This window comes from Uranotaenia lowii, chromosome 3, assembly GCF_029784155.1.
Source record: "Uranotaenia lowii strain MFRU-FL chromosome 3, ASM2978415v1, whole genome shotgun sequence".
In the NCBI taxonomy this organism is placed as follows: Eukaryota; Metazoa; Arthropoda; class Insecta; order Diptera; family Culicidae; genus Uranotaenia; species Uranotaenia lowii.
The window spans coordinates 175,073,518-175,091,634 of record NC_073693.1 but is presented as its reverse complement, the minus strand read 5'-3'; the positions used below and the strand labels follow the sequence as shown (position 1 = coordinate 175,091,634).

Below are 18,117 nucleotides of genomic sequence, written 5' to 3'. Positions count from 1 at the left end.
TGGATGATGATGATGGGTGGTTTGTTATCTTCCTCGGCGCGTAAACTAAATGTGAAAAAGTTTGACAAGGTCAGAAGTAGGTAGGAAGCTGATGTATTTTTTTTCTTTTTTATCTACCTCAATGTATGTACATAACTATATACCTGAAAGAGTAATCTCAAAATGACTTATGAACTGATACAGGATTAAATATTATGGAATTATACAATACTCAAACTGTAACATTAAATTTATGGTTTGCTGTTCGTTTATACACTCGAAAATGTATTTGCAAGTAGCTTAACGGTACTGAGAATAATGTGTGCAATTCAACGTGATTTTGATAACGTTATAATGTATTTACATCTTGATAATGTTTTTACCTAGCTTTAATAGCACAATCATTGTCTAGGTTAACTTGATATTATTGGAAAATGTGTGATGAACAAGCACCTGACAGACGATAATTATAACATTATAACAAAAAAAAATGTTATAATTTTTTCAATTCAAACATTTCATTTATTATTATTGATACTATGAACAGTTGAATAAAATTTTAATTCAGGAACAACAGTAAAAAATCAATAGGGGAGAGTGGGGATACTTGATCCCCTTTTCTTATTTTCCCCATATCTTTTTGGAAAAATTTAGCAACTCGCCGTCTTTGACATTTTCTGAAAGCCTGTAACTTCAAGTTTCTATGCTCAAAAAATTAGAACGATAATTGAATCCGTTGATGAACTAGAAGCATTTTCGTGGGAGTAAAAAAATTGCGATTTTTCTGAAGTTAGGGGAGACTTGATCCCCTTTTGAAGCAGACTTGATCTTTTATTCAGGAAGCCCTAATCCTTGTAAAAAATCAAACAAAATCTCAAGATAGAATGTTAGTTGACTATTTTGGTCATGTTTGTTCTCATTTCACAACTTATAACAGACATAAAAAGAAAATTCTATAACTTTGTCTCAAGGCTAATAACATTGCATACTTAAAGGCGCTACTTTTTATAGTTAAGAGAAAATTAATTATTTTTGCTCTTTTCTTCAGACAATTGTTTGATAAATATTAGTTTTTGGATAAATATTAGTAATTTCGTAATCAGCAATCATAACGATCAATTCAGAACAAGAATATGCCGTTTGGAAGGGGGATCAATTGTACCCAACTCTAGGGGATCAATTGTACCCATAATCAACATTTTAGATAACTTTTTCTGAAAAAAGTTGAGAATTTTTCATCGCTTTGAAAATATGGCATTATGAAATTCGTTTTACGCTCGAACGATTGATACATTGGAACAAATATTTTTTTCATAATTTTTCCATGTAAGGAACATTTTAAAGTGATGAAAAAAGATCTTCAAGTTACATTTTGTGAAATTTTTCAAACAAAGTTCAATTACTCAAACAATTATGTTGTTAAAATTTTTTAAACTACAAGCATTGTTATTTTGCTCTTTTTGGCACATTTTTCTAGAACATTTGATCTTTGTAAGACATTCCAGTTTCGAGATATAGCTAAGGAATCAAGTATCCCCAGGGATCAAGTATCCTCATTCTCCCCTACACATTTGTAATACTTTGGATGCCGTAAAATAACTTAATTCACATTAAGCCGTTAAAGTTGCTACTTGAACTACATCAGAATGCATGAAAATAAACAGAGAAGAACACTAACGAGTTCTAACTGCACCCCAATCAGACCAATATCACTCGAATATATAAAAAATTGGCGCAATCATTCGACCATACTGTTTGTTTGCGCTTAGAAACTGAACATAGAAACACATAGCAATATGCACACTAGACCGCTGCAAAAACTGACTTTTTGCTCCCATGTGTTTTTTCGATTCCTTTTAGCTCTCCAATCATCTCTGTTAAATATAAGATGATTTGGTTCATCCCTGAATTAGCGCAACGGGTTTTAAATTTGTATGGAAATTAGTATGGGGAAAGTTTTTTTTTGAGATTAAAATCGCTAGGGAAGCGATTTTGGGTTTTATGCAAAAAATAACTTCTTCAATGGGTTACTGTATTCTTAAACTTCAATTTTTACTAAGGTTACTTTCAGCTAGATGCTACCAGAAAAAAGTTAAAGCAATTTGTAAAAAAAAAATCATTCATAGTAGATCAACAGTCAAAACTGTCAGCAGCACTGGAAACCTGAACTTGCATGCAATATTCCTAGATGAATTCTTGAATACAAGCTAATGCGTGGCATACACAAAGGCGTTTTTAATCGGGTAACGCAGATAGAAAAAAACTGCAGCACTATGTAGAAAGTAAGATACAAACTTTTTGAGATTATTGGAGATACATGGTGATAGATGTGGTGAAACGATCCCGAAATTCACAACCAAGTTGAAAAATAAGATTAAGTAACGCATGTGGTATACCTTTGCATACCGCGAGCGGTCAAATGACGGCAAACACTTTCCCCTAAAACTCTCTTGTTTCTCGACCGATTTCTACAAAGTTTATAGTTTTGGAAACTCGTAATGTGACTCAAATACGATTTTCAAACAAAATTTAGCTACAATTATTTTTCTCAAAGTTATTCAAAGTCAAAGAAAAAAAATTAGAAAAACAGGCTTCGGAAAAAGGCTATAAATCAGTTATTAAGTACTCGGAAAGAATTTCACTTATTGCCTGAGAACGCTGCGCTCCAGTGCAAAGCCAAATCTAGGTGCTAGAATAGTCTCAGAAAAGGCAGATTGATAAAAAGCAAAAAAAGAAACAGCTACCTTTGAAAAGTCGTCAAAAATTCTGTGTTTTAGAAATCTAAAGATGCCAAAATGTCAATTACGTCAAATTTCCAGTTCACTTTACAAGAATTTTCTACTGTAACGAGAACAGCTTTGGCGGTTGGTTGGTTTTTTACATTTTTAGTGGCCGTGATCTTAAGAGATTTTCAAAAAATATTTCCATATATGTAACATATAGCTTCTAACTTCAGCGTTCTCAGGCACTAAGTGAATTTTTTTTTCGAGTAGTTAATAACTGATTTCTAGCCTTTTTTCCCGAAGCCTGTTTTCCGTTTTTTTTTCTTCAACTTTGAATAACCGTATTTGAGTCACATTACGAGCTTTCCAAAACTTTAAACTTTGTAGAAATCGGTAAAGAAACAAGAGAGTTTTAGCGGAAAAGATATGACTGCTCGCGGTATGAATAGGTATATAAAAAATGTCGGTATGTTTAGTGTTAAATTTGCAATTGATCATCTGAACTTCATTTTTGGGTAAATTTAACACAATACACACAGTATTTGTGAATTAATGATAGAAAACACGATAAATAACGCATTTTTTTGTTAGAAAAAATCAACTTTAATTGTGGTTTTGGACCTGATTTTAACATTTGAAAAAAATTCATTTCCTGTGGATTCTGTGAATCAGTGAAAACAAATGATTCAAGAGGTTTTTTACCGAAATCGATTGAAAATTATATAAGTTATGATTTTTTTCACTGTAATAATGGTGCTTTTTCTCTTAATAATACCACCATAGTGTAAAGTAAAGTTACTAAACTAGTTTATGAAGAATTCAACATTATAAATCTTCACATGTTAAACGGACTGACTTTGGACTAATTTCTGACCGATTTCGGGCCGATTCGGGACCGTTTCTTCGATCTGGGAAGGAATAACTTGCATGCAAGTTTTCAGCCAGCGATGCCATGAGTGAAGTAAACTCGTCTGAGTTTTTAATAAATCTTTTCTAAATTCCAAATATCTTTGTTGTGTTACAACTAAGCATCATAGTACCTTCACATCATTTGTAGAGATTAAGTCGAGGAATAGTATTCAGCCTTTTCTTTATTTTTCCGATGTTTCTGTAAATCTGTAGCGATTTTTGAATAAAAAAAATTGATTCCCCATGTAATTCTCCATACAAAATTAAAACTCGTTGCGCTAAATCAGGACTCAATGTATCGCTTCCAAACTTTACGGAGATTTTTGTGTGTGAAAATTCCGTCAAAAAATGGTATGGGAGTTGTGATAACTTATAAATTTCAGATTTCCTATACAAAGCCTGCAGCGGTCTAATGCACACCTAAACTGGCGAAAAGTGAGAGACTAAAAATTGCAAATCATCATATCAATCTTCCTAATATAAATTTGATTACAGCTTCTATTCTTATCACACTAGGGTAAATACTTGGTTTATAGGCTTGTTTCATTGGGCTAGTTTTTAAATGATTGAGTGCTATAAAAAAATGCAGTAGAATTTATAAGCTTTGAAAGTGAACATTTTGTTTCGATTTATGAACAATTTTCATCAAAACAGCTTAAAGCATTTTCACGGAAATTTCCTTATTAATGCCATTTTAGTTTTCTCCACTGGCTGCGGGCAAAACTGCCATGGCAATAAACGAACAGAATCAACGCGGTCCGATATCACTATGGTAATAAACAAACATCGAACTGTTTGATTTGCTAGGAATTTTAAAAGGAAAACCGATACAGTAGTAATCAGTTTCTGAAATGGAAGGCGCTTAGGGAATTATTCTTGACGATTACGACCTTGTCCTGAACCACGGGAACAATGTCTGGAACCGAGAAGATTATGTGCTTCTACGGAACAAGGCCGGTAAGTCTAGTTGCTAAATTATGACCATTCCTGAGTTTTTTTGTATCTTTTAAAATTCGCCTTTTAAAGAATAATCGCCATAGTTTTCGACCGAATTTAAACGAAAACCACGAACTAATTTTAGGCAAGAAAAAAATTGTAAACAAGCATTATTTTTCTACAGATCATGTAGTCGTTGAAGCGCGTTTTAGTGATGTCGCGCCATACTTCGGGCTACAACAACCCTCCACGTCGGCCATATCCTGACGCCTACAACCATCAGACGCAAAGAGAATACCACTCATCGCCTTGTGCAACCCAGAGGGGAGAAACGTTCTCTGGATAATTCTTCGGACGACAACAGTTATTCCGGGAAACCCATTCTTCCAACATCTTCAACATCATCAACATTTTCAACATCTGCAACATTGTCAACATCTTCAACAGATTCAATACCAACGCCTTCCAAAAAAGTTAAAGAGGATGTAGCTTCCCAGCTTCTCGAAGCCTATAAAGAGGAATGCCAGAGGAAGGAAGAAAGAAGAAGGCAAAGAGCAGAGGAGCATACGGAAATAATTGATTGTTTCAAAAGATTGAGTAGTGTATTAGAAGAACTTTTAAAGAAATAATAAATTAATGATAAGAAATGTTCTTTTGAAAAATAAATGAACTGGTTGCTTCATCGTTATTGGTACCAGAGTTTGTTAAGAATCCTTATCGACGAATTTTATTCGTTTTCTGAAATAATTACCCGGCTTTTTCATTTCATTAATTTTATTTTATTTATACCTTTATACTAACATATCTGCTATATAATTTCTGTTGGCATCGTTCCCGGAATCAAACGCCAATGTCATAATTTTCCGATTTTCACGGGTTGCGCGGGGCTAGAAAATTGAACAGCGCTTCCTCTTTTTCCTACCACTCTGAACATTGTCAAAAATTAGGTGTTGGATGCTTCCGGCTGAAAAAAATATATTGGTTTAGAAGATAAATTAATACCAAAATCATTAGCTAATGCTTCACCACAGCACAAGATTGTTATTTCTTTTTTCAGGACAACTGGGCTTAAAAGGAATATTTACTTAACAATCTGTGTATTTTTTTTATCCCAATCTATACAAAATAATTCTTTTAGCTTCAAATAATCAAATTCACTTTTGTTTACATCGCTCCTCAGAAGGGTGTAACAGTTGTATTTATTAGTCATGTATTCAGTAACGTATGTTGCGCACACAAGTAGCACAGAATTAGAGAAAAACTTATGCTGAAGTTCTCTCAGTGTGGAACTTTTCACATCACTCTGGAACACCCCTCGTACGGTGTAAATGTCAAAAAGAAGGAAATTAAAAACGGAGAAATCATTTTTCGGAGTGTCGAAAAGAAAAGAAAAAAAAAAAAAATACGGAAAATTGCTGACGTGGTGTTTGAAGAAAAAAGCGCGCGGACACTTTTCTTATTGAGCGCGTTGGTGAAAAGCGTCGGTTCGACCGTAACCGGAAGGCGGAGAACGATCAGCAGGATCCGGACATCATCACGATAGTCGACATTCTCCGGTGCCGATTCCGGATTGCACCGAGCAAGAATTCAACGGTTCTGGCGGCTGCTGGTGAGTTTTTTCATAATGATTTGCTGCGGAATATTTGCTAATCATCACACGTGACTTTGGCCAGGTTGTCCCGCCTATCAAAAACGGTTCGGAAAACGCTGCGGGGAAGGCCTTGGACGCTCAGACACAGCGCTCCTTTCAAAGCTGCAAAAAACCTTGAGCGGGCTGATTGCCGAAGACCAACGGGTGAGTTAACCTCAATTGGCAAAATGTGCCTCCACTAAAGTTATTGCGTGTTCCAGGCAGAGCCAGTCAGTCGGAGCGCACTACATCGCATTGGCATTAGGGAAGACCCATAGCACAACAGCCCCAATATCGGGTAAGACCGCAAAGCAAAACGGGAATGAAAGTCCAAAATTAATGGTGCCATTCCCACCAGGGCTTTTTTGCTTTTTTGTTTCCCCTCTTTAGTCCCCAGCAGCCAAGCCGTAGCCACGCCACGTCAACTCACGTCGGCGCGCCTCACTGTTCGCCAGTCACCTGGGTCGGGTACGATCAAGCGATCCGCATCCGGGTTGCCAACGGGCATCGCAGCAGCCAGGTTCCGTCGTCTGGTGATAACCAGTCTGCCAACCGGGCAGCAGTAACAATAACGGCCATCTGGGCCTGGTCCGACAAGCGATCCACATCCGAGGCGTCAACGAGCATCGCAGCAGTAAGGTTCCGTGGTCCGGTGACTACAAACCGGCCAACCTGGCGTCAGCAACAACAACAACAGCCATCTGGGCCTGGTCCGATCAGGCGATCCGCATCCTGGTCGCCAGCGGGTATCGCAGAAGCAGAGTTCCGTGGTCCGGTGACTACAAACCGGCCAACCTGGCATCAGCAACAACAACAACCACGCTTCGCAAGCCGTCGCAAGAAGTCATCACAGAAGCGGACTTTGCTGGGGCTCCTCGGAGGCCTGCGGGCGACCGTAGCAGCAAAATTGTGTCCGGTCTCGACATCAGGCCAGCTTTGGGTCATCGATCACAGGGGAAGTACCCACCAAATGATCGCGACACCACTCTCGCAAGGCAAGAGAGGCGAGAAGGCAACCATCTCGATCCGTACTGCATCGCTAGCGGAATCCTGTGTTGCTGGATCAGCACTTTTGGGCAAGTCAGCAATTTGATGGCAGTGGGCACTCGAGTCGATGGGCGAGCAGCTACCAGTAGTGCATGTGCATGCCGCGCCGGAAGTAAAGTCAGAGTGAGTAAAGCGTTTTATTGAATACATGCAATCATGAAAACATAAATTTTATTAGTTGTGGCATATTTGGTGATGAGGAGCTTTACCGTATGCACTCCCACGCCCGTTCATATTAAGAAAAATCTCCAACATTGGCGCCCAACTACAATTAACCCACATTTTTGTTTGTTTTTGTGGTATCTTTATGTTGCTGTTTAGTTTATGCAGCATATTTTGAAGTTTAAAAGTTTGGCAATTTGTATTTAAGATTATTAGACCCTTTTTTCAAAATGGATATGGATCCAGCTTGTCTTTCTGAAGACGAGGTGAGTTATGAGTTGGCGCTACGTCACGTAGCAAATTTAAGCTCTCTTCCTAGAAGAGCGAAAGCGTTGAAACTTCGGCAAATTATGCTAGAAGATATAAGAAGCAATAAAATTTACGACAATTCTTCGCACATAATGGATGCGGAGCAAAATATTCGTGTCTGTCAAGAACGCGTACATACTTTGCTTGATCAATTAAAAACGGCCTACAAAGCAGCCGATTATCAGTTTATGCGTCAAGCCATTTCGCGTCTGATTCATTATCGGGATCGTCTAGCGATAGTTGAACCAACATCAAAGCTAGAAGACATGTATAAAACTCTCACTCTTCTGGTTCAATGTTCATTAGAGAACATTGAAGACGTGTTAAATAATCCGCGAAAGAAAGTAAGTGGACAAGTGCTAAGTGCTAGTGAGGATTATGGTGCAGCAGCAGTGGATCTGAGCGCATCCCGAGCCGAGTCGAGCAGAACAGGAACCATTCCAAAAGCTTCGAGGGACAGGATCGCAGCCAGCTCGAATCAGCTAGTCGACATCGGAAAGGAGCAGCCAGCTCGCAGTGCATCGCAGTCGGAGGCCAACTCATTCAGTTCAGGACGCGAAAGCACGTACTTAGGGAATTCACCATGGGTGAGCGGAGTTGCCGCAGTTGAAGAACCAGTTTCGAGGAGACATCTGCAGAGGCAACTGCTTTCAGACCGAGAGCGCAACGTGCACGAATCGCAGCAGGCAGCATCATACCTGCGCGGCGCTGAAGAACGTAATTTTGGGTCACAGCCACAACAGTTTAGTCGTCATCGTGCAGCTAGAAGCAGCGAGAAGCTTGGGTTTCAGGAAGACGACTCTGCTCCGCCACCGTACGCTTCAAGAGAAGCGGGAGAGTCATTTGCGAGGAATGAGTACAGCCGTTTAAGAGATGAATTACTGGAGCGATATATGCGACGTGAACAGGAAGCAAACCAACAACGGCGCTGGGAAGACCGACGTTCTTCGAGCAAGGCGATTCACAATTGGCAGATTTTCTACAAAGGTGAGAGGGATGGCGCGTCGTTGAACGAATTTATTCAAAGCGTGGAGGTGTTCGCATTGTCAGAAGAGGTTCCGGAGCAAGTTTTGTTGCAGAACATCAAGCACTTATTGAAAGGTGATGCTTTAAAGTGGTACGCGAGAGCATTCTTGAGAGGCGATTTGAGATCCTGGGGTGATTTCAAGCGGTTAATCCGGGGAGAGTTCCTACCAAGCAGCTACGCATACATTTTGAGGGCTGAGGCATATCATCGGCTCCAAGGGGAGCAAGAAACTTTTAGTGACTTCTTCGCAGACATTTCTACACTGTTCAGCTATGCAAATCCTCCCGCAACGGATAGAGAGAAATTGTTTATAATAAAAAAGAACATGAATTCTACGTACGCTCCGGTAGCAGCAGCACAGCAAGCAGCTTCGGTTGAACAACTGGTAGAAGCATGTAAGGAATTCGACGAGCTCAGAAAGCTCCAACAGCTGCAGCGGCGAATGCTACTTCCGGCAGCATCGCTGTTAGAACCATCGCTCGCTACGCCAGTGCCAGTACAACGCGCTAATCGCAGTGCTCCGATGAATCAGCGCTACGGAAGAGTCAATGTGCTAGAAGAAATGAACAGTCGCAGAAATGAAGAAGCAGTGAGTTCATACGGTGAATCGTCGGTGATCAACAGTAGCAACAAGGTGGAAGATCGTTTGGAGGAACTGATTCATCAGGTCGACGCATTGAGGGTGAGATTTGAACGCAGGGAGCAAAACACTACAAACACGCGGGAAAATCAATCGCGACCGGCCGTGTCCGGTCAGGAGCAACCAGAACCAACGAGCGTAAACACTCGACCACCAATGATTTGCTGGAATTGCGACGAGGAGGGACATCGCTTTATGGATTGTTCCAAACCACAAGCGATACTATTCTGCTATCGGTGTGGGCAAAAAGGTTTTTCGTTAAGGAGCTGCCCAAGTTGCCGTCATCGTTCGGGAAACGCCCCGGCGGGGAACTAGTAACGGAGGGACCAAATTCCTCGCCATGTTTTGATGATCCTTCCCAAATACCGGATTTCAACAACATCAACTCTTTAGTCATCAATCTAAACAACGACAATCGACCGCATGCAGTATTCGAAGTCCTGGGAAAAAGCATCACTGGTCTGTTAGATAGCGGGGCGAACTGCTCGCTTCTCGGAGGAAGCTGTGTACAGCTAGTGGAGCAGCTAAAATTGCGGAAAGGATCGTTGGCTGGAGGAATTAAGACTGCAGATGGAACGGAGCATCATTTCCAAACGTTTGTTCGTCTACCTATTGCTTACAATGGAAAGACCCGAGTAATCCCAGTATTGCTTTTACCGACCCTGCCGGATTGCGTGATTCTGGGGATGAACTTTTGGAATGAATTCGGAGTCAAGGCCATATGTTGTAGCATGAAATTACAAGGTGAAGTCCAGGGCAACGATGAAGAGGAGGTCAACAGTAACTTCGACAGCAACGTAACGAGCAAGAGACATCAACAGAAGCAGTTGTTGCCGGAACAATCAGTCATCCTAGAAGCAACAGTAGCAAACTTCCCTACAGCAACGGAAGGTCGTCTGGGTCGCACGAATCTATACACACACCGCATTGAAATCGGGGAAGCGCAACCGAAAAAGCAGCGTTACTATGTGATGTCGAAATACGTGTTGGACGAGGTAAACAAGGAAATAGACCGAATGATAAAGCTGGACGTGATAGAAGAAGCTCGCTTTTCGCCGTGGAACAACCCGCTGGTAGCCGTGAAAAAGAAAACGGGTCAGTATAGAGTATGTCTAGATGCTCGCCACCTAAATTCCATTATGATCAACGAAGGTTATCCAATCCCGCAGATTGCAGCTATCATGAATAACCTCAGCGGTTGCAAGTTCATTTCATCGATTGATCTAAAGGACGCATTTTGGCAAATACCTCTGGAAACAGCTTCAAGGCAACTTACGGCTTTTACGGTACCTCAGCGCGGCCACTTCCAGTTTAAGGTGGTGCCGTTCGGATTGTGCACCGCTAGCCAAGGACTGGAGAGAGTAATGGTTACCATCTTCGCGGATATGGAACCAAAGGTCTTCCACTACCTTGACGACATTATTGTGTGTTCGGAGACCTTTGAAGAGCATATAAAGTTACTTGAAGAAGTGGCCAAAAGACTTCGTGCGGCTAATCTGACAATTTCTGCTGAAAAATCCTGTTTCTGTAGGAAAGAAATAAAATACCTGGGATATGTATTAAACGAAGAGGGCTGGATGGTGGATCCGGAAAAAACAAGCTGCGTAGTCAATTTCCCGATTCCAACAACCAGGAAAGAGGTGCAGCGCTTCATCGGCATGTGCAACTGGTATCGTCGGTTTGTAGCTGACTTCTCGGAGATAGCGACGCCTCTCACGGAACTCACCAAAACAAAACACAAATTTCGGTGGACGGTTGAAGCGGAAGAAGCATTTCTACGACTCAAATCAGCCTTGGTTTCGACGCCGATTCTTGCGCCACCGGATTACACGAAGCAGTTCGCGATCGCTTGCGATGCGAGTGATGTAGCGATTGGAGCAGTACTTACTCAAGAAACTGATGGTCAAGAGCATCCAATATGCTACTTCTCACAAAAATTATCGACAGCAGAGCGGAAATATTCGGTAACGCAGCGAGAGTGTTTGGCAGTAATCAGAGCCATCGAGAAATTCAGAGGATACGTAGAAGGCGTTCATTTCATCGTGTATTGTGACCACTCTGCCCTCAGTTACCTCAAAACGATGAAGAATCCTACAGCGCTGATGTGCAGATGGCTGCTACGACTCAATGCTTTTGATTTTGAGATTCGCTACCGAAAGGGATCGGTAAATGTGGTTCCAGACACCCTGTCCAGGATGGTGGCTTCAGTAACATTCACTCAAGGTTCAAATGCAGATGACTGGTATGCTAGAATGAAGCAGAACGTTAAAGAAACGCCGAACAAGTTCGCCGACTTTCAGATCATTCAGGACGAGTTGTATAAGAATTGTACCTCCAAGGATGACGCCGGGAACACTACGCATCGTTGGAAGAAAGCAGTACCCAAGGAAAATCGTGTCGAAATCATGCGGAAATTCCACGACGCACCTTCAGCCGCGCATCTGGGATTTCAAAAGACTTTGCAGAAAATTCAGGTACACTTCTACTGGCCGAAGATGAGAGAAGAGGTTTCACGGTACGTCAAGCAGTGCAAGGTTTGCAAAGGTAGCAAAGCTGCAAACTCCAAGATGATGCCTCAAATGGGGAAGCTGAAGCCAGCACGCACCCCATGGGAACTAATCTCCATAGATTTTGTCGGTCCTTTAACACGCTCACGTTCTGGTAACACGGTTATGCTTGTCGTGGTGGATTGGGTTACCAAGTATATCGTCGTTCATCCGATGAAATCAGCGGATTCTTGCAAGATGGTGGAGTTCCTCGAGAATCAAGTCTTCCTGAAATTCTCACGTCCAAGAATAATCCTTTCAGACAACGGAAAACAGTTCATCTCCTCTGCCTTTAAATCTCTTTTGAGCAAGCACAACATACAGCACATGCTGACGGCGTATTATTGTCCTATGGTGAATAACGCAGAGAGAGTCAATCGAGTCTTGGTAACCTGCATACGATCGTTGATAGACGAGGATCATCGGACCTGGGACGAGCATCTGCCTGCAATTTGCGCAGCCATCAACAGCGCCAAGCATGAAGTAACGGGAACCAGTCCGCACGTCGCAAATTTTGGAAGAGAACTAATCCTGCACACCGATTTGTACACTCAGGAAGGTCTGAACACCGACGAAGATCCAAAAATCGCTCTGGATATCCGTTTATCCACGATCAGGCGCATACAGGAGTTTGTGATGAAACGAATCCGAAACAACCATGCGAAGTCGAAGGAGCGGTATGATTTACGAAAGAGAACTGTGATATTTAACGTAGGAGATCTGGTATGGCGAAGAACTTTTACCCAGTCGTCTAAGGTGGATCACATAAATCGTAAACTAGATCCGAAATTCCTGCCAGCGATAGTGAAAGCAGTACTTGGTACCAACCTGTACACTCTTGAAGATGTGTCAACCGGGAAACGTGGTCAGTACCACGCTAAGGATATCAAAGCGGACTAAGAACGATTTTTTAGAGCTATGTAAGCATTCAAGCTGACCACAAGCTCATTTGGAGCAGAAAACACGAAATGGAGAAGGCTGAAGGACCAACATCATCTTTGAAACCTCGCCCCAACAACTCGGAACTAAATATGAAGAATTCTTCCAGTCGAACAACTCAAGGGAACACAGCTGAGGCTAATTCGTTGTTTGTGCACCGACGAGTACCAAGAATAGGCGTTCATGAAGGAGACAACGGCCTTGCGTGGGACCAGCGTCAGCTGTACGGACTCTGAGAACTCGGCCATGCAGTTCGTCAGAATTTGGGGAGGGCCGGCAACCTTGCGTGGGATTGCCGCCGCTCAGTGTCCTGAAAGCAATCCTGTCATTCACAGCAGCGTTATCGCGCTTGGGATAGTAGAACTGGTGAGTCACCGTAGCCAGGCGCTACACACCACGTCGCTGCAATTGAAACGATTGTCAGGACACCAACAACCACAAAAACGAATAGCAGGTACACATTCAAGCTATGTAAGCAGACTTCATGTTGCAAACCACGAGCTTTAGACGCCACCTAAATACGAAATCATGATGGCAGACGGACCGACATCTACTCAACCTTGCCTCTCATGCTCTTCGGAGAAATAGTCATCGTTGTAAATTCTAGGCAGCATCATGAAGAGCCTCCGAAGTCATCGAACAACCGAAAGCGAAAACCCGTCACACTAACAACGGCACGAGGTATGAAAACACCGAAGAGAAACTACGGAGGAAATTCGTCATCGAACAACAAATGCAGCCAACAAACGCATTCAACGAACCATCGAATGTGATGAAATACCGAATGTAACGACACACCGAATTCGACAACACCCGAATACGTCAAGCCAGGAACCCGTCACTTCGCTCTCCTAGGAAAGGTACCGGCGAAACAAAGTCACCACCACAGAAGCGAAGCGACGCAGGCACATCCCGGAAACGACATTCCATCGAATACAGCACTGCACTGCAAGTTGTGAGGGGTAGACATCATGACGGCCGCTACCGCCATATCGACTTCAGTGTAGGCTGTGGCACTTCCAAGGCACTCATCTACTCGTTTATCCCGCTATGCACGCAGTACCATCACTGACGATGATGAGCAACATGCTGCTAAAATAAGCACTAACCAAGATTGGAGGCCACGAACTACTGAACAAACCCCATCTATGGCACATTTGTTCAATTTGGACACAAACCCCACTTACTAAGAAAACATAATGAAGAATTCAAGCTTTAACAACGCAATTTAATTCAACTCACTCTTAAATACTATCCATTGGGTCAAGTCAAATATTAAGTACGGTTTGGGGGTCGTCAGGACAAATGATCAAAAGCAACGCGATCTAGAGGCGCGGTTGATAACCTCTATTCCGGACTCCTGACGATTTGGGAACTAAATACTCCCTTTCCTATTGCCTTGCTTAAAATCTTTTGTAGATTAGTTTAAATGCCAAACTTCTTATCTGTTACCTGTTAAATCGTCTAGTTTTTCATTATTTAAGCTATCACGATTTTAGTTAAATGTTTCATGGGATCAATCAGAGTGCAACATTCAGAGACGTTTAGCCACCATGAGATGGCGTTGAGATCACCGTCTAGGCACACAGTGTGGCCGTGTTTTGCAGTTCAGCTGCCGTATAGTATAGTATAGTAATCGTCTTAGCGGTTCAGCCGCTCATCGTAATCAAGTTACGCGTGGGATTTACCCACATTCTCTGATCTTTCTAAGTCTCCGCGCTTCGGAACCTAAGCGGAAGCAGAGAGTTTTTTGTGAGGTTCTTCTAAGCCTCACAAAAAACTCTGATCCCATGATAGGATTGTGTAACAGTTGTATTTATTAGTCATGTATTCAGTAACGTATGTTGCGCACACAAGTAGCACAGAATTAGAGAAAAACTTATGCTGAAGTTCTCTCAGTGTGGAACTTTTCACATCACTCTGGAACACCCCTCGTACGGTGTAAATGTCAAAAAGAAGGAAATTAAAAACGGAGAAATCATTTTTCGGAGTGTCGAAAAGAAAAGAAAAAAAAAAAAAAATACGGAAAATTGCTGACGTGGTGTTTGAAGAAAAAAGCGCGCGGACACTTTTCTTATTGAGCGCGTTGGTGAAAAGCGTCGGTTCGACCGTAACCGGAAGGCGGAGAACGATCAGCAGGATCCGGACATCATCACGATAGTCGACATTCTCCGGTGCCGATTCCGGATTGCACCGAGCAAGAATTCAACGGTTCTGGCGGCTGCTGGTGAGTTTTTTCATAATGATTTGCTGCGGAATATTTGCTAATCATCACACGTGACTTTGGCCAGGTTGTCCCGCCTATCAAAAACGGTTCGGAAAACGCTGCGGGGAAGGCCTTGGACGCTCAGACACAGCGCTCCTTTCAAAGCTGCAAAAAACCTTGAGCGGGCTGATTGCCGAAGACCAACGGGTGAGTTAACCTCAATTGGCAAAATGTGCCTCCACTAAAGTTATTGCGTGTTCCAGGCAGAGCCAGTCAGTCGGAGCGCACTACATCGCATTGGCATTAGGGAAGACCCATAGCACAACAGCCCCAATATCGGGTAAGACCGCAAAGCAAAACGGGAATGAAAGTCCAAAATTAATGGTGCCATTCCCACCAGGGCTTTTTTGCTTTTTTGTTTCCCCTCTTTAGTCCCCAGCAGCCAAGCCGTAGCCACGCCACGTCAACTCACGTCGGCGCGCCTCACTGTTCGCCAGTCACCTGGGTCGGGTACGATCAAGCGATCCGCATCCGGGTTGCCAACGGGCATCGCAGCAGCCAGGTTCCGTCGTCTGGTGATAACCAGTCTGCCAACCGGGCAGCAGTAACAATAACGGCCATCTGGGCCTGGTCCGACAAGCGATCCACATCCGAGGCGTCAACGAGCATCGCAGCAGTAAGGTTCCGTGGTCCGGTGACTACAAACCGGCCAACCTGGCGTCAGCAACAACAACAACAGCCATCTGGGCCTGGTCCGATCAGGCGATCCGCATCCTGGTCGCCAGCGGGTATCGCAGAAGCAGAGTTCCGTGGTCCGGTGACTACAAACCGGCCAACCTGGCATCAGCAACAACAACAACCACGCTTCGCAAGCCGTCGCAAGAAGTCATCACAGAAGCGGACTTTGCTGGGGCTCCTCGGAGGCCTGCGGGCGACCGTAGCAGCAAAATTGTGTCCGGTCTCGACATCAGGCCAGCTTTGGGTCATCGATCACAGGGGAAGTACCCACCAAATGATCGCGACACCACTCTCGCAAGGCAAGAGAGGCGAGAAGGCAACCATCTCGATCCGTACTGCATCGCTAGCGGAATCCTGTGTTGCTGGATCAGCACTTTTGGGCAAGTCAGCAATTTGATGGCAGTGGGCACTCGAGTCGATGGGCGAGCAGCTACCAGTAGTGCATGTGCATGCCGCGCCGGAAGTAAAGTCAGAGTGAGTAAAGCGTTTTATTGAATACATGCAATCATGAAAACATAAATTTTATTAGTTGTGGCATATTTGGTGATGAGGAGCTTTACCGTATGCACTCCCACGCCCGTTCATATAAAGAAAAAATCTCCAACAAGGGCGCTGTCAATTTGTCAATACAGCGTAAACGCAAAACTGAAAAAAATCACAGTTCGCAACCGCGTTCTTAGGGGTCAAATCTCGGGCAAAACTGGTGGACTTCTAAATTAATAAACGAACACAAAAACAGCAACGAGGGCACAACTCGTGGCAAGCTACGCATAAACGAAAACGTTTTAAGAAGCTAGCGAACAGCAGAAACTAAATTTCTTCATGAAAATTTCGCAACATGGATCCGCGAGAGCTAAGCAAGCCTTGCATGAGAGCGGTCGTGTTTTTTTCGTTCGAACGATTTTCTTGCGTTTTAGTTTCTGAGAAAGTGAAAATTCATAATTTGCATGATTATTCATGATATTAATTCGTTGTTGAAGTAAACTCCGGTGTATTCGAGTAGTTTTTCGTCTAGTTGCGGAACTTTTAAAAGAAATGTGGATGGATTCCAATGGAAATGCGAGTTTCATGGACTCTTGCTGAGTTTTCAAAAAAAACTAGTAGTGGAAAATATCTGTAAAACCTTCCGTGTGAAATTTCATTTAAGCCCATGAATGTGTTCTCGCTAGTATTTCAAGTTAATATCTGTGTTTATATTTAAGTGAAGAGTAGAAAAAGATTTATTAGAAAGAAAAAACGTGACTGTTACATTGAAATTTCAAATCGAATCCCAGCAATCGTAACACAAATTCGATTGAAGTGTTCGCTGGCTGGCATCCCATATCAATGTGGTTGGTGATAACAAGCAGATGCTTTTAAATTGGAATTAGAAAAGGGCACGTTTTAAATTAAATTTAAAGGAATACAGAAGGGTTCTAGAAAGTGATTCATTGTGGTAATAGAAAGTGTTTCTCTTATACCATCTATATGTCAAATGAACGGACTAACTTTGCTGCCCAAAGTGGCAGAGTTTCGTTTCTGTGCAGTTTGTTTCCATTGAGTTGTGAGCCATGGCAGGGTTAAGAGCAGCTGTTATCGCTGCTCGGTTGGCGCACTGATGACGGGAATATTTTTTCGGAAGAGAAGCTGTTCGTTTTGGAGCAATCAGTCAATCGCTAAAATGATCGAGTTTGGAGTGTGAGCCTCCAGCAAGCTCCTGCGGACAAGCTGAATGTTTCCGGGTTCCAAAATCTTGCTTCCAGCAAGATGTCGCGCCATCCCATACCGCAAAGGTTGTTCAGGCGTGGTGTGCGGAAAACTTGACCGATTTCATTTCGAAGAATGAATGGCCTCCATCGTCTCCGGTTCTGAATCCACTGGATTATTTCATGTGGGGATACATGATGTTGAAGCTGAACGACTAAAATAACAAATTTGGAGCAATTCAAGCGAGTTATCACGAAAATCTTGGACGAGATGCCGATGGAGCACGTGCGCACGAGCATGCGACGACTTTCCGAGACGCCTGAAGCTGGTTCGATCAGAGAAAGGTGGTGTAATTCCGAGATATCGTCTGTGAAGTATCTTTATGTTGTTCGTTGTTTATGTTTTTTGTAGTCACGGGCTCGCAAGGCCCGCAGCTAACCCCACTATCTCGCAGGAGGACCGTCGTGATGTTGCTGTTTTGGGTCCCGAACACCACCAGGACGTTGTTGCACTTCGCACGCCGCCCCTGACATGGAGAACAGACGCGTACGTATCTTTATGAGTTACGGAATAAAGCTATGAAAACCAGATTCAGATTTTCTTCTTATTCTTTGAAATATTGAGATTTTCCTGTGTGACC

At 42.8% G+C, this 18,117-nt stretch overlaps 1 protein-coding gene across 1 annotated transcript; it reads left to right on the top strand.

Annotated features, from left to right (window-relative positions):
* The first annotated feature begins 7,787 nt into the window (after positions 1 to 7,787).
* LOC129752863 (uncharacterized) lies at positions 7,788 to 12,808 on the top strand. The gene is made up of 2 exons (XM_055748651.1): positions 7,788 to 9,500; positions 9,626 to 12,808. Exons 1-2 carry the CDS (start codon positions 7,788 to 7,790, stop codon positions 12,806 to 12,808), a joined length of 4,896 nt encoding a protein of 1,631 aa, XP_055604626.1.
* Positions 12,809 to 18,117: the final 5,309 nt, after the last annotated feature.